This window comes from Pristis pectinata, chromosome 30 (genome assembly GCF_009764475.1).
Source record: "Pristis pectinata isolate sPriPec2 chromosome 30, sPriPec2.1.pri, whole genome shotgun sequence".
In the NCBI taxonomy this organism is placed as follows: domain Eukaryota; kingdom Metazoa; phylum Chordata; class Chondrichthyes; order Rhinopristiformes; family Pristidae; genus Pristis; species Pristis pectinata.
Window position 1 is genome coordinate 23,678,570 of NC_067434.1, and position 24,040 is coordinate 23,702,609.

Below are 24,040 nucleotides of genomic sequence, written 5' to 3' on the forward strand. Positions count from 1 at the left end.
AGATACTACCAATGGTGGGGAGGGAAATGTACCCGATCTGCGTAAGGCGATGTCAGGGTTGTTAACCAAAGTTTAGTCAAAGAGGTAAATTTCATGGTATCTTTCAAAGGAGGAAAGAGAGAGCGAGTGGTTTAGGATGGGTACAGGGGGATTTGGAAACTGTCGGCACAGTGACGGAGTGATTAAAATCAGAGATGATCGGGAAGCCAGACTTGGAAGAGTGTGGCAATGTTGAAGGCTGGAGGAGGTTACAGGGAGTCGAGAGTATGGAGCGGTTCGAAAGCAAGGGGCTGATTTTTGAAAATGACCGTCTGCTTATCCAGGAGTCAGTGTAGGTCACAGGGGCGATGAGTGAAAGGAACTTAGTGTAAAGTAGACACAGGCAGCAGGTGTGGGGGACTTACAGTAATGGAACACAAATAGAACTGCAGATGCTGGATATCTAAAAGAAAAACAAAAATGCTGGAATAACTCAGCTAGTCAACAGTATCTGTGTAAAAGAGAAACCAGTTAATAGAACAGTACAGCAAAGGAACAGTCCTTAGGCCCACTAAGTTTCGTCAGAACTGGGGGCGTGGGAGAGGGGCATTGGTGGTGGGGAAATGAGGGGACGGAGTTGAATCTAAGACAACCAGATGATAAGGAGCATCAGGACTGACCGTTAGGGAGGGATTTTAACGTAATGGATGAGAAAAGGACTCAAACATGATAATGGGAAATAATAAGAGAGAAGTTTACCTGATGTTGGAGAATTCAGTGTTCATTTCCAAAGTGCCTGAGCAGAAGACAAGATGTTGTTCTAGTACATTGGGCCTCAACATGGCAGTCGAGAGGCCCCAGATTCTAGAGTTGACTTCATTCAGCTTGGAGCACCACAGTGATCCTTGAGTAAGGAAGTTGAAACAAATTAAGCCACTAACACCAGCAAGGGACTGGAAGATACTGAGGATAGACCGAGGGTTGGGTGTGTCCTCTCTACCCTCACCCCCAACTTCCTGCCCAAACCCAACTTTTACCATCCATATCTCCACCCAACACCACAGGCCAACAGTTGCCCAAATACTGCTCATGTGACCTTGGAAAAACACCATTGGGCCCATAAACAAGTGAATGTCTTTGGGAGGAGAGAAAGAAAGGGATTTGATGGGGGTGGGACAGTCATTGATGTGGGGGGAAGATGGTATTTTATACAATTCAGATTTGATAACATTTTCTACCTTTAGTTTCCCCTTATTATTTTAATCTTGACTCACCACAGAGGCTGCATTGACGCTGAGCGACTGACAGAAGTTGTGGTGTGAGACCGCAAAGCCTCGAAGCGCTACTATAATCTGTCTTGTGGGTGTCAAATAACTGCACAATTTCTTCACTAGTCTTACTCCAGGTTACACAGAATGAGAAAAAGTGAAGACTGTAATCTCAGATCTTGTGTTCTGTGTCATGACATAACCTAATTGAAGTAGAATCGCTGGATGACTATTGCTTAGAAAATGTTATTCACCCGTACATAACTCTGTTCTATTCTTTCTTTTAAGATGCTTACACATGGTGCTCTGTGATTTATTTTATTAGCACTCGTTGCATAGATAACAAGAGGAGCAGAATTAGGCCATTCGTCCCATCGAGTCTGCTCTGCCATTCAATCATGGCTGATTTTTTTTCAACCCCATTCTTCTGCCTTCACCCCATAACCCTTAAACCCCCTTACCAAATGAAGAACCTGTCAATCTCTGCCTTAAATACACCCAATGACGGCCTCCACAGCCGTCTGTGGCAGTGAATTCCACAGATTCACCGCTCTCTGGCTGAAGAAATTCCTCCTCATCTCTATGTTAAAGGGACATCCCTTTATTCTGAGGCTGTGCCCTCGGATCCTGGACTCTCCTACTGATGAAAACATCCTCTCCACATCCACTCTATCCAGGCCGTTCACTATTCGGTGGGTTCCATGAGATTTCCCCCTCATCCTTCTGAACTCCATCGAGTACAGGTCCAGAGACATGAAACACTCCTCATATGTCAAGCCTTTCAATTCAGGGATCATTCTATGAACCTCTTCTGGACCCTCTCCAGGACCAGCAGATCTTTCCTTAGATACGGGGCCTAGAATTGTTCACAGTTTTCCAAAAGCAGTCTAACATACATAATCCATACCTATATATACAGTATGTATGAATAAGAGAGAGTAAAGAGACAGCAGATTTGTGTTGGCCTGCTTTCCATCTGTGCATTCAAGGGTTATTTGAACCTTGGCCCAGTCCAGGTAATGATTTGGCTTTAAAATTTGCCAATGGATTCAGCAGCTAAATGTTACCAACACAATGTGCGAATGCTGCTTGGGCCATTTCAAGATTATTTCACCATCTGTAGGAATTGGCACAAGCTCAGCAGCAGACTTACTCAACTTGCTCTCAGATAGTGTTGAGGAGGAAGACAGAAAGACTTGCATCCATACACGGCCTTCCATGGCCTTGGAAAATCCTCAAACACCAGTCAGCCAGTGCTAGAGGTTTCAAAGTACAGTAAACACAATGGCCAATTTTCTAACAGAAAGCTCCCACAATTGTGATAGTGGTTGACTAATCTATCTTATATCTGTGATGCTGTTTGAGGAATAAATGCTAACCAGGACATTTTAGGGATAACAGAAATGCTGGAAGAATTCTGCTCCTGGGTGCAAACAGAAATCCAAATTGTTCTTTTTAAGACAGCAACCAATCAGTTCCAAGAATTTTGAAATATTGGAAAATCTGTTCTTCATCTTCTGAGTGATTGCTTAGGCTTCTGTTCAAGTGAGTTTATTGCAAAATTCAAAGAAAAAAATGTCAGAATTCCAAGCCTGGTATTTTGAGGTTTCTTGTGTGTCTTGATTCTTCCCACAGTTGAACTACTTTATAAATAACTTTTCCCATTTGTTTCGTATTTTCATTTATTGAATGCGTATCAATGTCTAATAGTATTGTTCAGGATGAAAAGCAACCCTTTGGCCTGTAATAATATTCCCTCCTCCTTTTCCTCCTGTTTAGTGGTCTCTCGGAGTTGAGGGTAGCTTGCTTGCACCCCATTTGTTGGGATCTCATTCGCAGACTCTGCGGCAGGTGTTGGAGGGGATACGTGATGGGGTAGGGGATAGGTGAGAGTGTTACTGTGTATTCCCATTATTGAGGCTTAAGCTGCTCTGGACCTTGCTGGATGCCCCCTCTCGATTCTGATCACTCACAGTCCAGAGGTCCCCAAGAGTCAGTGAGAACGTTGCAGTATTTTCCAAGGAGTCTTTGAGAATGTCCTTGAACTATTTTCTCTGTTCTCCTGCAAACTTCTTCCTCTGACAGAGCTGGTAGTAGAGTGCTTGTTTTAGGAAACTGATGTTGGACACGAGCCAAGGATTCCCAAGGGTTGTCGAGGACGTTACACTTTTTCAAGGAGAACATCCTTGAGTCATCTGTCCACCTGGTAATCTCGTGCTGTGATGGAGACTGGAATAGAGCATCTTTTTCAGGAGTCTAGTGTCTGGCATGTGGATGAAGTGACTACGCACCAGAGTGTAATTAGAACCTTGATGCTGGGGATGTTGGCTTGGGAGAACAGTCTGCCTACCCTACCAGTGGAGCTAGGAAAACAACATTGGTGTTACCTCTACGGTGCTTTGAGGAGACTGCTGTAGGTTGTCCATGACTCTGAAGCACGTGGGGGATGGGTAGCAGTGAATGTGGTGCCATGTTTGTGGTCTTGGTCATCAAACCTTGCAGCCAAGAGATTGAGCTGGTGCACTGGGAGGCAGTGGTCAATGTTGTCATCCATAAGTATTCCTGTGGTAATATAGGCAGAGTGTATGACTGAAGCCTCACTGGTGGGCTGCATTTGCACGGAGCTTTTTTGTCAATGTCGATTTTCCAAGGTTTTCAGGTGGATAGAGGAAGTGATTCAAGGATGATCTCCTCGAAAACGTGTAACGACCTCAATGGCCCAGTTAGATCCAAACCCAAGGCCTTGTCCTTGGGGCTCTGGAATAAATACCCCAAAGTAAATGCAGAAAATGTTCTTCCATTGGGATTGCAGTGAAATCATGCCTGCAGCTTAGTAAAGCTTGAAGTTTGTGCCGATAAGTACTCTGACACATACCCTCCTTTGAATCCTGCCACTGGGTAACCTAGTCTGAGAGATCCCTGGAGTCTAGAACTCTTGTCAGAATCCAATACCTTTCATCTAAGTACTTGAGGGGCACGTATCATTAGTACTTAGGTTGTGCCTAATGGCAAACAGTGTGTTCCATGTTCAAAGCTGTGTTCTCAGAACTTACAAGTTCAGCAGGTGTATTGTATCTATGAATCTTTGGACTCCCCCAAGCTCAAGTTTTTCTTCATTGCAAAACTGGCAGCTGTTTTTTCAGAGTCAAAAAGCAGCAACCCAAACCATAGAAGGGTATGAGTTATCCAGTGCGATATACAGTATCACAGGAGGAACGCTGGAAATGGTCAAAAGCTGTTCTGTCAATTGTATGTTCTATCATTGCAGTAAATATTATTTTATTGGAACAGTAAGACTATGTTAGCAAAACTCTGTGTTAGCAAGACTCCTTAGAGTCTGATGGATGAGCAAAAGCACTTGCTCGTCTTTGAGCACTGACTGCAGAATTGTGTTAATAAATGAAGATTAATAATCCTATGGGAATCATAATACCACACACAAAATGCTGGAGGAACTCAACAAGTCAGGTAGCAACTTTGGAGGGAAATGGACAGTCAGAGTTTTGGGTCGAGACCCTTCATCAGGACTCAATGAAGGGTCTCGACCTAAAACGTCAACTGTTTATTTCCCTCCACAGATGCTGCCTGACCTGCTGAGTTCTTCCAGCATTTTGTGTGTTGCTCCAGATTTCCAGCAACTGCAACCTCTCTTGTGTCTCCTTGTAGCACAGTTGAGTTGTCATGATTCCATTGGTTGGATTCTCTGCACGTTTTTTTAAGATATATGTACATCAGTTGCCCTTGTTACCCTGTGGTGTTTGGGAATCGTGGGTACTTTAAATTGTGACAGTTTGTTGTTTCTGCACTACCTTGTCACTCACGGATTCGTTGTTTCTCCTTCCTCTCCTTAACCCTAACCCTCTCCTCCATCCATCACCCCTTCCTCCCCCCCCCCCCCTTTCTTCCCGTTTGTTTTACAGTCAGTGTATTCATCAGATTCTAGAAAGTGTCAATCACATCCATCAGCATGACATAGTGCACAGAGACCTCAAGGTCAGTATTTGCTAACGCAGGCATAAGGATGTATTCATCTCACTGGGGATCAGTGTGGCCCTCCCAGCTGTTGCCTGTTGCATCTTACTGTTAAGAACCTGCAAGTCCCAGTGCAGGTATTGCTATTATGACCAGTAGCTGACTTTGAATCAGAGTGCATGCTCAGTGCCCCAGCACCCAACAGCTCTCTCTGACTGAGCTTTCATTTCACTGAGGGTCACCGTGTTTTCTATGTTCTGATCCTGACATTTGCTTGACTGTCATACAAGCACCATGGCAAGTGTGGGGAGCTTGGTTTCTTGTTTCTTCACACTTGTATTTGACTTGGGGCACCCGTGTCCCACATCTTTAAAACCAGTTAGTGCAGAATTCCAGTCACTTTGACCGTTTTTCACTATCTGGGTACAATTGGAAAGCACTGCTTGTGGACTTCAATTGATGTTTTTTATCATATACACTATAGATTACATGTTCTCTGAGATAATTAAATTTGCTGGATTTACACCCCAGCAAAATGTGCTGTTACCAAGCTCCATTCCAATGAATTAACGAATTCTGAGATGCTTTCAAGTGCTGATACTGGGTTAATGGTAGGGCAATTAAATGTGTGCTTGGCTATCTGTCAATTTAAGTACCATAACTAACCTCTAAGCTTGCTGAACGAGGGGGACCTTCCATTAGCTGATGGTGAGTTAGCTGCACTCTTGATGTTTTTATGAAGAAGGCTCTTCTGCCAAAGTCCTGGCTAGCATTCCTGAAACAACCCACCTCAAAAGACACAGATTGACTGCTCCTCCATTTAGTGGCAGTGTGTAAGACGCTACCAAGCACAGAAAGAGTCAGCACTGTCGCCAACAAAACAATCCCTGTGCTTCCAAGGTAGTTCCAAGCAGGACAGTAAATTGCAGCTGAAATACAAAGCTGTTTTGAAACAACCTTCTTTTTCTTTTAATTTTTATATAAAAGTAGCAAAGTAGTCTTCTACCTGGGACTATCTGACAATACACCATAACAGGATATAATTATAGAGCATGTCTCAAAGAACACAGAGCTGGTGGCACAACCATATTTGGTTTTACATAAAAGAAAAGGCAAGGAATATAAGATCTCTGGAAACCCATTAGATGAGAGAGAACACTTCAAAGCACCTCAGTTATTTGTATTTATAATTGGACATTATTCAGCAGGAAGATAGCAAATGAGTGAATCTGTTTCCAATTCTGTGCAGATGTGCTACTGCTGTGCCCCCTAGTGTGCATGTGCTGTTTGTGTTCAATGTCATTGATTGGGCCTTTTGTGTCCCATTGAATTAACCTTTTGAGGACCAGTTGCTATGAATTTATGGGGGAGTTGGGGAAATTAGTCGACTTAGATTATCATTACAGCACTCTTGGTCAAGAAATAGATGGAGACCAGTGGTCATACAGCACAGGAACAGGCCCTTCAGCCCACCATGTTCCTGCTGGCTATCAAGTAGCTATTATACAAATTCCATTAACCATCTCTCTGTCTATAGCTTTCTATGCCATTGCATTTCAAGTGCTCGTCTAAATATAAGATAAGATTTCTTTATTAGTCACATGTACATCGAAACACACAGTGAAATGCATCTTTTGCATAGAGTGTTCTGGGGGCAGCACGCAAGTGTCGCCACGCTTCCGGCACCAACATAGCACGCCCACAACTTCCTAACCCGTACGTCTTTGGAATGCGGGAGGAAACCGGAGCACCCGGAGGAAACCCACACAGTCACGGGGAGAACGTACAAACTCCTTACAGACGGCGGCGGGAATTGAACCCAGGTCGCTGGCGCTGTAATAGTGTTATGCTAACCGCTACACTACAAATGTTGTGAGAGTCTCTGCCTCCAACACCCCCTCAGGCAGTGCGTTCCAGATTGCACCCCCCCCCCCGCCCATCTGGATGAAAAAAAATTCTTCCTTGTTCCTTCTAAATCTCCAATCCCTTACCTTAAACTTGTGCCCTCTGGTCATAGACACCCCTGCTAAGGGGAAAGTTTCTCACTATCTACCCTATCTATGCCCCTCACAATTTCATTGGCCTTATTTAGGTCTCCCCTCAACCTCCTCCACTGTAAAGAAAACAAACCTGGCCTATCCAGTCTCATAGCTGAAATGCTCCGTCCCAGGCAACATCCTGGTGAATCCCCTCTGCACCTTCTGACTGTGTCCGTCAGCACAACTGAGCCCAATACTCCAGCTGTGACCTCACCAATGAGATCAAGTCAAGCCCATTGTCATGTGCATTGGTATAGTGAGGTACGGGTACAATGAAAAACTTGCAGCAACGTCACAGGCACGTAGGTACAGACAACACCCAGAATATAAATTATACATAAATCATACATAAAATTACACCATACACAAAAAAAGATTGTGCAAAAACAGGACCTTAGTGCAAAAAAACAAAGACAAATAGAGTCATACAGCATGGAAAACAGGCCCTTCGCCCACCTGGTTCATGCTGACCAGATTCCCATCGAAGCTAGTCCCATTTGGCCCATATCCCTCTAAACCTTCTCTATCCATGTTCCTGTCCAAGTACCTTTTAAATGTTGTTAATGTACCTGCCTCAGCCAGTTCCTCTGGCAGCTCGTTCCATATACTGACCACCCTCAGGTTCCTATTAAATCTCTTCCCTTTCACCCTAAACCTATGCCCTCTAGTTCTTGATTCCCCAACCCTGGGAAAAAGACTGTGCACATTCATCCTACCTGTGCCCCTCATTGTTTTATACACCTCTATAAGATCACCTCTCATCCTCCTACACTCCAATGAAAAAAGTTCCAATCTGCTCAACTTCCCTCCATAACTCAGTGCCTCGAGTTCTGGCAACATCCTCATAAATCTCCTCTGCACTCTTTCCAGATTAATGGTATCTTTCTTATAGCAAGGTGACCAAAAGTGAACACAATATTCCAAATGCGGCCTCACAATTGAAAACAATTCCATGCAAGTGCAGGAGGAGGTCTGGAATTCTCAAAATTAGCACACAGCAGATTGGGACTGGTGGCATGATAGTGGACGAGGCATCTGGTGCTCAAAATGGTTACATGACTGTCATAAGTGTAGGTGAATTTGCAGTAATACTGATCATCTTGATCTTATTTTGTGGTTGCAGTGGTTTAATTGACCTGTTACTTTGGGGGTTGGGCGTGGTGGAATAACCCTGTTCAGCAAGCTTCCCGCATGGTATCCGTTACCCTAAGAGGAGTAGCTCTCACTCCTCAGCGTGTGGGAGTGTGTGGCTGAGTTGTCACCTGAAGCTTCAGGTGGAAGGTTGCTGGGGGACAGTTCTCATTGCAGCCACTAGATGGAGCATTGTTTGGAGAGGAAACACAGGTATCTCTGTCCTGTCAGCTGGCCAGGACTGTTGGGTCCAACCCTACAACCAAAGCAATCTAGTCTCCCCACTTTCTGCTTCAAAGGGAAAATTTTCAACAGGCCTGCAAGTTTATTTTACTAATTGACTGAAGTTTCCAGTGTGGGTTAGAATGATCCAAAACTTGTAACACATAAGGTCAGATAAATACAGGGCATACTAAACCTGGACAGCCAACTTTGCTTGCCGACGGTGGCAGAAATTGAGTCACCAGAAGCAAAGTTAATTACTGACCAATACTTCTGAAGTGTTACAGTTCCTGTGTTGTGTTTTGCTGTGCCATTAATTACCTCTCTGATTGTTTCCACTCCCGAAGCCAGAGAACTTGCTGCTTGCAAGTAAATGCAAAAATGCAGCTGTGAAGCTGGCTGACTTTGGACTGGCAATTGAAGTTCAAGGGGATCAACAGGCATGGTTTGGTAAGTCCCTGAATTACTTTGGATTTGTTGCAACGATATATAAAACCCATCAGGGTGTCTCTGAGGGTGACAATGCCAGTATAGTGCTCCATCCATCTTTTTTATAGGGTAGATTGAGCCTGTGTATAATTAAAGGCCATTATAAGATCCCTATTTACTGAATAGTCAATAAATCACAGGAGGGCTATACACTCTCTAGTCCTGTAAAGATCTGAGGTCACAAAATGAATGAGTAAATCACCATCAAGCCTACACAATTTAGAGTAGCTGGGTTTCCATCAATAAGAATCCTGCAGTCAACTGACTACAGGGAGAGTGTCTTCTGTTGGTTCTGTGACAGAACGCTTTGCTGTCTGATCAGGAACAGTCAGTGACACAAATACCATCAGCACTGGTCAAGACAAAGTGACAGCTCAACATTTTCTGTTGGTTTTGAGTCAAGGAGCCTTTCCCTATTCCAAAGCTGTTGGGCTGTCTGTGCACTTCAGTAACAATAGGCTGCATTTATACATCACCTTTGATATTTCTAGAGCATCTGAAGGCGTTTAATAGGAGTGTTACAAGGTCATAGAATTGTACAGCACAGAAACGGGCCCTTTTGACCTATCTCGTCCATGCCAATCATGATGTCCATCTACACTGATGCCATTTGCTCACATTCGGTCCATATCCCAACAGCATGGCAACAGGTCCTTTGCCTCACCGACTCTGTACTGACCATAACACATGTGTCTACACAATCCCACATTAATCTCATTTTGTTCTCTCCACATTCTCCTCAACTCCCTTCAGATTCTACCACTCACCCACACACTAGGGGCAATTTACAGTGGCCAATTAACCCTCCAACCCACAAGTCTGTGGGATTTGGGAAGAAACCCATGCAGTCACAGGGAGAATGTGCAAACTCCACACAGACAGCACCCGAGATCAGCATCGAACCCAGATCTCTGGTGCCCTTGAGAGAAAATAAATGATGCTGAGGTTCACAAGGATGAATGACCAAAATGTTGGTAATAAGGGTAGGTTTTAGGGAGCATCTTAAAAGAGGAAAGAGAACTGTTTGGGAAGGGAATTTCAGAGCTTAGTCTCTGGGTATTGCCAATGGTGGAATGATTAAGTTTGGGGATGTCCAGGAGGCCAGAATTGGTGTGGTGCTGAAATCTCAGAAGGGTATGGGGTTGAAAGAGATTACAGAGGTAGGGAGGGGGCATGCCACGGAGGAATTTGAATTAAACGGTGAGAAAACTAGGGTATTGCTTCATCTGGAGCTATTGTAGGTCAGCAAGGCTGCAGTGAGTGGATTGGACAGTGTGAGTTCCAGCGTAGTCAGCAGAGTCTTGGAGAAACTGGAGCCAGGGAGGCTGGCTGGAAGCCCAGTAGAATGCTCGGGCCATGAGTAAAAAGAGGCGTGGTGAGGGCTTAAGCAACAAAAGGGCTGAGATGGGTTGGAGAAGAGCACAGTTACAGAGATGGAAATAGGCGGTCTCAATGCATCACGAATGCATCACAACTTGTGACAACTGCTCTGCCTGGAACTGCAAGAAACTGCAGAGAGTTGTGGACACAGTTCAGCACATCACGGAAACCAGCCTCCCCTCTATGGACTCTGTCTACGCTTCTCGCTGCCTCGGTAAGGCAGCCAACATAATCAAAGACCCCACCCACCCCGGACATTCTCTCTTCTCCCTCCTCCCATTAGGCAGAAGATACAAAAGCCTGAAAGCACATACCACCAGGCTCAAGGACAGCTTCTGTCCCACTGTTATAGGACTATTGAATGGTCCCTTATAGTACAATAAGGTGGAATCTTGACCTCACAATCGACCTTGTTGTGACCTTGCACCTTATTGTCTGCCTGCACTGCACTTTCTCTGTAGCTGTTACACTTCATTCTGCATTCTGTTATTGTTTTACCTTGTACTACCTCAATGCACTGTTGTAATGAATTGATCTCTATGAACGGTATGCAAGACAAGTATTTCACTGTACCTCGGTACATGTGACAATAATAAACCAATTCTAATTACAATTCAAGAGTAGGATGGTTATGAGGTCAAAGGTTCATTGCTCGATCACCACACCAAGGTTGTGAACAGCCTCAGTTCAGTTTAAGATAGTTTCAAGGGAAGTGGAAGTTTCAAGATGATTGTTGTTGACATAGGCATACACACACGGTGTATAAATGCCAAGAAAATTAGCTTTTCGCAGTACAGTACATTACATACGTTAACATCAACTAAATTAACATATGTTATACATAGCATACATAATGTGCACAATAAACAACACTATTCCAAGATTGAGAGAGAAAAAGAAATATAGTCCGAGGTAGAATTAGGGTTTTTCAAGTGGGTTCAAGAACCTGATGGCAGTGGGGAAGAAGCTGTTGTTGAACCTTGAGGTGTGGATCTTCAGGCTCCTGGACCTCCTGCCTGATGGCAGCATCGAGAAGAGGGCATGGCCCGGATGGTGGGGGTCCCTGATGATGGATGCCCATCGTTATGCAGGGTGTGGTGCCTGGTACAGCATTTGTAACCGGACTCAAGGTCTTTTGTCTTTCCATTGTTGAGTTGGAGTAAATTTCTGCTGATCCAGTTCTCAATGTCAGACAAGCAACCCATCAACTAGGAGGCAGCGGAAGGTTGGAGAGAATAGTGAGGGAAATGAGTGTTGTCAATGTACTGACACCATTACAGATGATGTTCCAAGGAGCAGAGTAGGTGAAACATTTTCCTAATTTATTGGTCGGTAAACTCTGAGGCTGCATGGTGATTGCAACTCCAGATTGTCCATAGTGACCTCAAATGTCATCCCAGTAGATTTGTAGCTAAGTCAGAGAGCTAAGCCTCTTATCCAGAGTAACCACAACTGTGATGCCAAGTATACCCAGTAGTTTGATTAAGAATAAAACGCTGTCGAGCTCTGACCTTTTCCTGTGACCTGTGATGGAGACAGTGAACTCTGTTCTAATGAAGCCTTTGTTGTGGGCAGTTCCAGTCCATTAGTGCTGTCTGTTACAACAGAAGTCATTTTATCAGGGTGATGGTGGTGAAAGGGTTAAGCTAACGGTTTGCCATTCCAGTGGTCTGGAGTATTGATCTGAAGGCACAAATCCCATCAGACCAGCTGGGCATTTTAAATCAAGTAAATAAATCTGAAGTTAAAAAAATAGTCTAAGTCATGGTGACCATGAAGCTCCTGGATTGTTATAACAACACATCTGGCTTACCTATGACCTTCAGATAAAGAATTCTGTCATCCTCAACCAGTCTTATACGTGACTCCAAACCAATCGTTGACTCTTTCTTTGACCTCTAAGATGATGTGGCATGCACTCAAGGACTTCGTGGTCAGATGTTGCCAGGAATCATGTGAATACATGATTAAATTATTTCAGATTAGACCCACACAGTCATCTGTGGTCTGCACTAGATGTGAATCCAGCTGTGTTTGCCAACATCTGGATACCTTGCAGCTAAAGTATTAACCTAAAATATCCAGTTAGGCTTTTGGCATGCAAGGTAATTATTTTAACAAGGTTGCAAGCAATGTGGAAGAGATAAGTGCTACTTAAGTAAATTGAAAGCATAAACTTACACCCTGTAGCGACATGACTAAGCAACCTGTAAATTGCATTACTTCACTGGATCTTCCTGTTAAAGATTCAATGTGTTAGGAAAAAAGGAAGCCTGCTTCATCTCTAGGTGTTATACTGTTGTAGAGTAACATTTGGCAATCAAATTGCATCTAATTAGTCAGTTGCCACCCTCTTTCCCTAATAGTTGTTACTTGTAGAATCATATAGCACAGAAGCAGGCCCTTTGGCCCAGCTGGTCCATGCTGACCAAGATGCCCATCTCAGCTCATCCCATTTGTCCGTGTTTGACCCATATCACTCCAAGCCTTTCCTATCCATGTACCTGTCCAAATGTCCTTTAAATGTTGTGAATGTATCTGCCTCAACCACTTCCTCTGGCAACTCGTTCTATATACTGACCAGTCTCTAGGTGAAAAAGTTTCCCCTCAAGTTCCTGCTAAATCTCTTCCCTCTCACCTTAAATCGATACGCTCTAGTTCTTGATTCCCCAACCCTGGGAAAAATATTGTGTACATTCACCCTATCTATGTCCCTCATGATTTTATATGCCTCTATAAGATCATCCCTCATTCTCCTACGGTTAAATGAAAAAAATCCCAACCTGCTCAACCTCTCTCTGTAATTCATTCCCTTGAGTCCCGGCAACAGCCTCGTAAATCTCCTTTGCACTCTTTCCAGCTTAGTGGCATCTTTCCTACAGCAGGGGACCAAAACTGAACACAATATTCCAAACACAGCCTCACCAATGTCTTGTACAACTGCAACATAACATCCCAACCTCTATACTCAATGCCCTGACTGATGAAGGCCAGCGTGCCAAACACCTTCTTCACCACCCTGTCTACCTGTGACACCGCTTTCAGGGAACCATGTACTTGTACTCCTATGTCCCTCTGTTCTACAACTCTCCCCAGGACCCTAGTGTTCACTATGAATGTCAAGACAAGTTTTTCACTGTACCTCGATACAAGTGGCAATAATAAACCAATACCAATACCCTGATTGGTCTTCCCAAAATGCAACACCTCGCACTTATCTGAATTAAACTCCATTTACCATTCCTCGGCCCACTTACCCATCTGCTCAGTATCCCTCTGTAAATCCTGAGAACCATCTCCACTCTCAACGGCGCCACCTATTTTAGTGTCATCTACAAGCTTACAAAGTATGCCTTGTACATTCTCATCCGTCATTGATATAGATGTCAAGATGACTTCTGATGGGCTAATTTTTTGTTGATCATACTCGGGATATGGCCTCCATTTATTATCCATTGGGCAGATGGTGAGTGGCCAACTTGAATTCCTGCAGTCCATGGAACTGAAGGAGGTTTCACAGTGCTGTGAGGTAGGGAGTTCCAGGATTGTGAAGCTGTAGTGATGATGAATCACTCTTGGAAGGTAGTTTGGTCACAATGGTTCCCCATGCTCCAGCCACTCTCATCCTTGATGACTGGGGCTCCAGGTTTAAGAGATGCTTTTGAAGAAGCCTTGGCAAGTTCAAGTTGTACCTTGGTGAGACCACCTCTGGAGTACAGTGTTCCTTACCAAAGACACATTTGTCTCAGAAGGAGTGTCATGAAGGTTTACCAGACTAGTTCCAGGGATGGCTGGTTTGCCATGGAAGGAGAAACTGAGTGAGCCCAGCCTGTATTCTCTAGAGTTTAGAAGAATAAGAGGTGATCTCATCGAAACTTCAAAAATCTTGCAGGGCTCAAAAGGGTGGGGGCAGAGAGATGTTTCCTTCTGGTTGACGAGTCTAGAACCAGGGGTCACGGTCTTGGAATAAGGCGTCAGTGATTTGGAACTGAGACGAGGAGAAATTTCTTCTTCATTCAGAGGGTGTTTGGAACTGTCTGCTCCAAAGGGTTGTGGAGGCTCTGTCATTATTCATTCAGAACAGAAATTGATAGATTTCTGGATGTTAAGGGAATTAAGGGATATGGGCATTTATACAATTACACACCATGGAAAAAGGCCCTTCATCCCAACTCATCCACGCCAACCAAGGTGCCTATCTACGCTAGTCCCATTTGCCTGCATTTGGCCCATATCCCTCTAATCCTTTCCTATCCATGGACCTGCCCAAATGTCTCTTAAACATTGTAATTGTACCCGCCTCCACCACTTCCTCTGTGTGGAAAATCTTGCCCCTCAGAACCCCTTTAAATCTTTCCCCTCTCACCTTTAACCCATGTCCTCTAGTTTTAGACTCTCCTATCCTGGGAGAAAGACTGTAACTATCTGCCCTATCTGTACCCCTCATCATTTTATAAACCTGTGTAAGGTCACCCCTGAGGGATAGTGCAGGAAGGTGGGGTTGTGAAGGGTGGGGAAGACTGCCTGTTCCTATATTCCCACATCCATCCAATGGACAGTCCACACTGCAAACGTGGTTCACCAGTAGTCACAGAGTCATACCGCTCAGCGACAGGCCCTTCGGCCCAACTGGTCCATGCTAACCAAGATGCCCCATCCAAGCTGCTCCCATTTGCCAGCATTTGACCCATAACCTTCTAAACCTTTCCTTTCCATTAACCTGTCCAACTGCCATTTAAAAGTTGTTATTGTACCTGCCTCAACCACTTCCTCTGGCAGCTCGTTCCGCATACTGACCACCCTCTGTGTAAGAAATAAAGCTGTCCCTCAAGTTGCTACTAAATCTTTCCCCTCTCACCCTTAAACCTATGCCCTGCAGTTCTTGATTCCCCAACCCTGGGAAAAAGGCTGTGTGCGTGCACCCTATCTACGCCCTGCATTATTTTATACACCTCTAAGATCAGCTCTCATGTGGAAGGGGAAGAAATGGATGTTTCAGCCAGTGACAGGTTTAAGATGAGGGGATCTTATGGATGGTGATGAAGAGCTGAGCCCAAACTCCACCCGATTTGAAATCATTTGTACTTGCAAAGAAAATTCCCATGAACTTCCTTATTTGCGTGCTAATTGACTTACATCCCTTTGTTATTTGACCCACTGCTGATAGGTATATTCTACCTGTAAATTATTGCATCTGAAAGAAGCATTAATACTAATTAAATTCGTAATTAAAATCTTAGTATTGTGGAGATTTCCCCCTGGAGTTCTGAGCCCTGCAGATTACAATGGTTCCTGATCTCACCTCTTGTCTCCTTGCTGAATGAGAAGATCTCACTCGGGGATGTTAAGGATACGACCATCAGTCATTGCTTCCCTCGGCTGGAAAGAGGGGAACAAAAGTCACTCTGAGATACCAGACAGATTTTCTTACCCCCCCCCCCCCCCCCATTGGCACTGGGTACTGTTTTCTTAACCCCCCCCATTGGCACTGGGTACTGTTTTTTTGTTTTATCTTCTTTCCAATGTTCTGGTGATGTGTCTTGTGAACCAGGATGCTCAAGGCTTGATGGCCCTGCTGGTCTTTCCTGTTCACGCCTGGCTGAGCTTATAAACTGGTCTCCTTGGTGTTCCTGTGCTGTACTGGTCTATGTTCTGATGCATTAAAGGCTCCACATAATGGAAAGCCCAGCCACTGGCTGTAATGAGTAGAAAGTTGTGGTTCCATACTTATCATTTCCTGCTACACTTGGGCTTCAGACAAGGAATATGTAAAAGGGGTTTTTGAATTTCAGTTGGAACCACTCCTTATTAAAGTGACTCAGAGTGACACTGCCATATAGCCGTAAGGGAAGGGTGTACTGTCAGTGGCACCATCCATTCCATAAGCCGTCAAATCAAGATCTCTTCCACCCCTGCTACTGACTGGCCTCCTAGATCAATATTCAGAAAGAGCAGGGAGTTCCCTTAGTCCAACATTACCCCCTCCTCCTCCCACCCCAATCATCCCATTGCTGGTTTTCAGGATCCTGCTCTGTACACAACGACTGTGATGTTTGCTTATCCAACACCAGACTCTGCACTGCAGAATAATTCAGCGCTTGAGGTGCTTGTGACATGTGATAAGCCACCAGATAAATGCAAGTCTTTCATCTCAGTTTAATTATCTGGATTTGAACTAGTTGTCAGATAAACATTTAATTTAACGCTCCTTTGCTTGTCACAACAGTTGTGCAGCAGAATCTCTTGAAAAGCGGATTTTGTTTTTCTGAACGCATTCATTGATGCCAAAGAAAGACACAGATAATCTCACAATGGTTTAAGTGAAGCTGCAGGAAACCACCAACTGGTAGCTGGATTCTGTCACAGTGAGAAGACCTTCAGGGGAGGAAATGTGCACCTTTACCTGGTCTGCACATGATTCCACACTGGTCCCATGTGGTTGACTTTTAAGTCACTCAGTTGTACCTTTGCTGCTACGTTTAAACTGGACAGATCGCCTGTCGTTGACTTAAGCACTGAAATTGGACACAGCAAAGTCAATCCCAGCCCAGTTCTCCTCAGGGACACTGGGGGTCTGGAGTATACATTGAGTCAAGCAGCAGCCTGACATAGTCGTATCTTTCAGAGAACGAACCAGGTTCCTCCATTGCCCTCCCTGGATACATCTTGTCCATCTGGCAGGAAAGATCCATCGGAGCTGATGGCTCAGTGGAATACAGATGGGACAGAGTTAATTGGGAGTCTTCAGCCCCCATGAAGTATCATGGCATCAGGTCAAACCTGGGGAAGGAACCCGCCCCCCCCCACCCCCCCCGATACTGCTTCCTGTCCTCACTCAGCTGGCGGATCAGGGCTCGAAGAAGCACTGGAAGTAGCGAGGGCACAGAACTTCCCCTGGGTGAGGGATTTCTGTGGCCATCACCAAGAGAGGTTTGGAAAAGTTGGCCGAATCCCGTGGGACAGAGTGAGTCAGACAGTGAGAGAATCAACGTGAGGGATAAGCCTACTTGAGTTCATCTTTGCCTAACACAAAACACTGGAGGAACTTGGCAGGTCAGGCAGCATCTGTGGAGAGAAATGGACAGTCAACATTTTGGATCAAGACCCTTCATCTAAAGAGTTATCCAGATGAAGGGTCTCAACCCGAAACGTTGACTGTTCATTTCTCTCCACAGATGCTGCCTGACCTGCTGACTTTCTCCAGCGTTTTGTGTGTTGCTCCAGCACCTTTAGTCTCTTGTGTCTTCATCCTTGCCTACCTACCTATCACAGATGCATCTGTCCATGGTAACATTGGTAACAATTATCACCACAAAGTCTTCATGGAGACAAAGATGGTGGTCACACCCTGGACACCATCCACTGTATGGTGTAGCACCACAATGGGATAGTCTCGGGACAGATCTGGCAGCTCGGCATTGGGCATCCATGAGACACTTCAGGCCAACAACAGAAATGTATACCACCCCAATCTGTTACCTCATCCTCCGGCATATCCCTTCATCAAGCCAAGGGATCCACCCTGGTTCGATGAGTACGGAAGGGCATGCTGGGAGCAGCAGTGGGCATACCTAAAGATGATGAAGTGACAACCAAATGAAGCTTCAGTACAGAGCTACCTGTGTGCTAAACAACATGCAACAGACAGACCTAGGCGATTCCGCAACCAATGGATCAGATTGAAGCTCTGCAGTCCGACCGCAGTTGGTTATGAGCGGTCGTGGACAATTAAATTGCTAACAGGAAGAGGCAGCTCCTAGAACATCACCATCCGAGATGGTGGCAGGACCCAGCAGGTGAGTGCTGAAAAAAAGCCTGAAGCATTTGTAACCATGTTCAGCCAGAAACACCAAGGGGCTGATCCATCTCAGTTTCCTCTGAGGTCTCCTTCATCATGGAAGCCACTCTCCAACCATTCAATTCACTCCATGTGACATCAAGGAACAGCTGAAAGCAGTGGAAACAGCAAAGGCCACAGGACCAGACAACATCCCAGCTGTAGTACTGGAGACCTGTGCTTCAGAACTAGCTGAGCCTCTAGAAAGACTGTTCCTGTATGGTTGCATTACCTGCCATTGTGGAAAATTGCCCAGGTATGTCCTGTTTGCAAAAAGCATGATGAATACAATCCTGCTAACTGCTGCCCAGCCAGTCCACTCTTAACCTTCAGTAAAGTGATGGGAGATGTCATCGACAGCACTAACAAGCCACACTTATAACTGCATTGCTTGGGTTTTGCCAAGACTATTCGGCTCCAGATTTCAATGCAACCTTTGTCCAAGCATTGACCACAGAGCTGAATTCTAAAGGTGAAGTAAGAGTGACTCCTCTTGGCATGAAAGCATCATTTGACAAAGTGTGGCATTAAAACGTCCTGGTAAAACTGAAGTCAATGGGTCTCAAAGGGTTGGAGTTACATCTTGCCCAAAAGAAGGTGGTTGTGATTGTCATTGGAGGCCAATCACTCCAGTCTCAGGATACCATTGCAGGAGTTCTTCAGAGTATTGTCCTTGGTCCAGTCATCTTCAGCTGCTTTATCAATGACCTTTCCATCATAAGGTTGTACGTGTTCGCTGATGATGACACAATGTTTCATCCCATTTACAACTCCTCAACAAATGAAGCAGCCCATGCCTGCATGCAATAAGATTTAGGCAACATTCAGACATGGGCTGATAAGCGACAAGTAATATTTGTGTCACAACAGTGCCTGATAATAATCGTGTCCTAAAAACGAGAGCCTAACCACCTCTGTTTAGATTCGATGGTATTATCATTACCAAGTCCCACAGTGTCAATATTCTGGAGGTAACTATTGACCAGAAACTCAACTGGATCAGCAATATATATGCTTGACCTACAAGAGCAGGTCGGGGACTAGGTATCCTGTTGAAAATGACTCACCCCATGGCCTTTCCACTATCAGCAAAGGTACAGCCCCTCTTCTTCAGAATTGTGCTGTGCCATCTTCTACATCCAGTCAAGGAAGCAAGTTGCACCTCACTTTAGCACCCCATCCAAAGGACAGAATCTACAAGATCAGAAGATTTAGGAGCAGAATTAGGCCATTCGGCCCATTAAACCTGCTCCTCCATTTAAACATGGCTGATTTTTTTTCAACCCCATTCTCGCTCCTTCTCCCCATAACCATTAACCCCCTTACCAATCAAGAGCCTATCAATCTCTGCCTTAAATACACCCGATGACTTGGTCTCCACAGCCCTCTGTGGCAACAAATTCCACAGATTCACTGCCCTCTGGCTGAAGAAATTCTTCCTCATCTCGGTTCTAAAGGGTCTTCCCCTTATTCTGAGGCTGTGCCCTCAGATCCAATCTCGAATCTGAATGTGGATCCTTCTGGGTGAAGCAGAATTCCTGGGGGTTGCAGTTCATTTACCTTTCACTCTTTTCAAATTGTCATCCCCCCTCTTTGGCTAAGTGGGGTTCACACTGAGCAACAGCAGAGAATGGAGCTTTGGACCAACACTGCACTTTCATCGAATCCATTACCGGTCATCTGATAAAGCAGCCAAAACACATCCTGGACATTCAGGGGTGAAGCAGTGATTATGTGAACTGTGCTCAGACTACGAGTAACTTTGTACTTTCAAGGTTGATGCTAAGATTAGAAGGCACCAGTACATGAGTGTGATGAATTCAGTGTTAAGATGCTGTATGCTGAGAGACATTTAGCTTGCAATGCAGTAAACATAGCTCAATTTCTCCTGTCGGGAATTATTAGACTGTGTGAAAGAATATTTATAGCCAGTGGTTACACAGTTCTCCAATTCAAGTTGATCCTTCATAAAGTCACATCAGAGGCAGGAGTGATCCAGAAGAGCTCAGATGGCTATATCTGGATTTGCATTCACAAAGCTGTCTGTTTGGCCAAAGTAAGTTGTTAGTTACTACAAGTTACCACAGATGGGAGAGGAAAAGGTGACCATTTCCCCCCATTAATTAACATGGTACATAGTTCATTGAAAGTGGAGTCACAGGTAGACAGGGTGGTGAAGAGGACTTCAGCACACTGGGCTTCATCAGTCAGGGCACTGAGTGTAGGAGTGGGCACATTATGTTGCAGTTGTACAGGATGTTGGTGAGGCCGCACTGGAGTATTGTGTACAGTTTTGGTCACCTTGTTATGGGAAAGACATCATTAAGCTGGAAAGAGTGAAAACAAGATTTACAAGTATGTTGCCAGGACTCGAGGGCCTGAGGTTTAACAAGAGGTTGGGCAGGCTAGGACTATACTGTATCCTTGAAGTGTAGGAGACAGGGGTGACCTTTTAGAGGTGTATAAAAACATGAGGGGCATAGATAGGGTGAATACACACAGTCTTTTCCCCAGGGAACGGGAATCAAAAACTAGAGGGCATAGGTTCAAGGTGAGAGGGGAAAGGTTTAAGAGGGACCTGAGGAGCATTTTCTTCATGCAAAGGGTGGTGAGTATATGGAACGAGCTGCCAGAGGAAGTGGGTGATGCAGGTACAATAACAACATTTAAAAGGTACTTGGGCAGGTCCGTGGATAGGAAAGGTTCAGAGGGATATGGGCCAAACACGGGCAAATGGGACTAGCTTAGATGGGCATCTTGGTCGTCATGGACCAGTTGGGCTGAAGGGCCTGTTTCTCAGTGACTCCATTTAGCTCCCGGTCACAATATGTAAGCAGAATATGGCACATAATAAGGCCATTTGGCCCACTTTGTTTTTGCCAGCTCCCACCAGATCAATCCCATTTGCCCTTCCTTATTTTGCTGTAGCCAACCCTCACATGCCCATCAACTCTCCTCTAAGCCTTTTGCCACTCACCACATCCAGGGGTAACTTACGGGAACCAATTTGCCTAACAGTAGATCTTTAGGATGTGGGAGGGAACTGGACCACTAGTCAGAAACCTGTACAGTCATGGGAGAAAGTACAAACTCCACACCTACCAACACCTGAGGTCAGGATTGAACCCAGAACCCTGGGGCTGTTAGGCAGCAGCTCTACTAGCTGCTCCATTCAGCCACCCAAGGGCAAGAGTTGGTCCTTGGCCTCAAAGCTCTTTAATGGTTTTATCTCTGCCTCTGTAAAGCACTATGGAGCTTTACGGTTGGAGGACAATGGGTGTCCACCTGAAGCTCAGCTACCATCTTCAGAAATAGAATTTACAATAGTGAAGGAAGTGGTGAATTGGGCGTGATGCCCTGAATTAAATTTCAAGAGCAGAAGTAGGGGCAAGGGGCAATTTTGAAGAGTTGAGATACAAGTTAAGGAACAATCTCTAGGATTTCTCTCAAAGGGCTAAGCAGTTGCAATAGATTCCAGGGAAAAGCAACAAATCAGCTGGTGTTGAATGAGATGTTTCATTGGTTGCTGTTACTGTATGCATAGATGAATAACAATGGGTGAGTGATCGCCCTTGTCTCCAACTTTGATCTTGTTGAATATAATGCATTTATTGAAGGCATTGGCTTGAAATGGATCTTTAGAGCAGCAGATAAAGGACTTGATGCAAAAGTACTGAATACAAAGTGACTTATTTAGCAAATAGTGTATTCCCAGGATTTATTGGTTATTTTTCACTGTATTAATATCGGTTTATTATTGTCACTTGTACTGAGGTACAGTGAAAATCTTGTCTTCCATACCGATCGTACAGGTCAATTCATTACACAGTGCAGTTATGTTGGGTTAGTACAGAGTGCATTGATGTAATACAGGTAAAAACAATAACAGTACAGAGTAAAGTGCCTTCACTGTAATCTGACCCCTTTGATACTGAATTTACAGAATGGAAGCAGGCCGCTCAGCCTAACTTTAATTATTTATTCACGAGGATGTGAGCGGTAGTGGTAATGCCAGCAGTCCTGATGAAGGGTCTCGGCCCGAAACGTCGACTATTTGTTTCCCTCCATAGATGCTGCCTGACCTGCCGAGTTCCTCCAGCATTTTGCGTGCATTGTTCCAGATTTCCAGCATTTGCAGAAACTCTTGTGTCAGTGATAATGCCAGCATTTATTCACCATCCCTGAACTCAGGCCTTTGGCAGTCACAAACAATCTGCTGGAGGAACTCAGCAGGTCAAGCAGCATCTGTGGGGGGAAGGGAATTCATAATTGGTTTATTATTGTCACATGTACCGAGATATAGTGGAAAAACTATGTTTTACATGCCATCCATACAGATCATTTCAAAACATCAGTACATCGAGGTAGTACAAAGGGAAGCACAACAACAGAATGCAGAAAAAGGTGTTACAGTTACAGAGAAAGTGCAGTGCAGGCAGACAGTAAGGTGCAAGGTCATGACAAGGTAGATTAAGGTCAAGAGTCCATCTTATCGTACAAGAGGTCTGTTCAAGATTCTTATAACAGCGGGATAGAAGCTGTCCCTGAGCCTAGTGGTACGTGTTTTCAAGCTTTTGTATCTTCTGCCAGATGAAAAGGGGGAGAAGAGAGAATGTCCAGGGTGGGAGAGGCCTTTGATTATGTTGGCTGCTTTCCCGAGGCTGCAAGAAGACTATCGATGTCTCGGGTCAAAACCCTACATCAGGGTCCGAAATTTGGACAGTACCTCCCCCCACCCTCCCCCTCCACACAGATGCTGCTCGACCCGCTGAGTTCCTTCAGCAGGTTGTTCGTTGCTCCAGATTCCAGCATCTGTGTTGGCAGGTCCTTTGGCAGTCATCTGTGTTGGCAGGTCTGTAGTCACATATGTTCAGGCCAGACCTGGTAGATGGAGCAGATTTCCTTTTGCACAGGCCTTTAGTGAACCAGATGGGGTTTTACAATGCAAAATACAAACCACTGGGAGAACCTGGTTGGTCAGGCAGCACCTGTGGAGGCAAAGGGATGGTTGGATTTTTACAATGAACTGGTGGTTTCATAGTTGCCATTAGGAGACAAACTTTTGGGCCAGTCCAGATGAAGGGTCTCACCCTGAAACTTCGACTGTCCATTTCCCTCCACGGATGCTGCCTGACCCGCTGAGTTCCTCCAGCTTTTTTTGCGTTGCTCCAGATTCCAGCATCTGCAGTCTTTTGTTTCTCTGACTTTTGGCCCAGGTGATTGGTAATGTTCCTTCTCCACATAATCCTCCTCCTACCCTGCTTTCGTTCATCTGCAGAACATCCAATGTCCTTAATTACAGGGGGACAGCACTCTGCCAAAACTGGGTTGGAGAAGGAGGGTTAGAGGGTGGGAGGTCCATTTCTTAGCAAACTGCAAACCTGCCATTTCTAAAGGAAAACTGAGGCTTAGTTCCGTGGCTCTGCTTAATCCACGCAGAGTGGTTGATGTAGCTGCTCCTTTCTCCCTCACGAGCTTAACTCTCTTTCCTTTAAAGTCACCCATGCTGCATACATCAACCACTCTGCGTGGATTAAGCAGAGCCATGGAACTAAGCCTCAGTTTTCCTTTAGAAATGGCAGGTTTGCAGTTTGCTAAGAAATGGACCTCCCACCCTCTAACCCTCCTTCTCCAACCCAGTTTTGGCAGAGTGCTGTCCCCCTGTAATTAAGGACATTGGATGTTCTGCAGATGAACGAAGTCACTGAGATGGAAGTCCCTTG

The 24,040-nt window shown here is 44.9% G+C and overlaps 1 protein-coding gene across 1 annotated transcript in view; it reads left to right on the forward strand.

The window, feature by feature from the left end:
- camk2g2 (calcium/calmodulin-dependent protein kinase (CaM kinase) II gamma 2) overlaps nt 1-24,040 on the forward strand; it is a 400,303-nt gene that overhangs the window by 270,517 nt on the left and 105,746 nt on the right. The window contains 2 exon segments of the mRNA XM_052041768.1: nt 5,168-5,240; nt 8,959-9,061. Of these exon segments, the coding sequence (XP_051897728.1) occupies nt 5,168-5,240; nt 8,959-9,061 (176 nt within the window).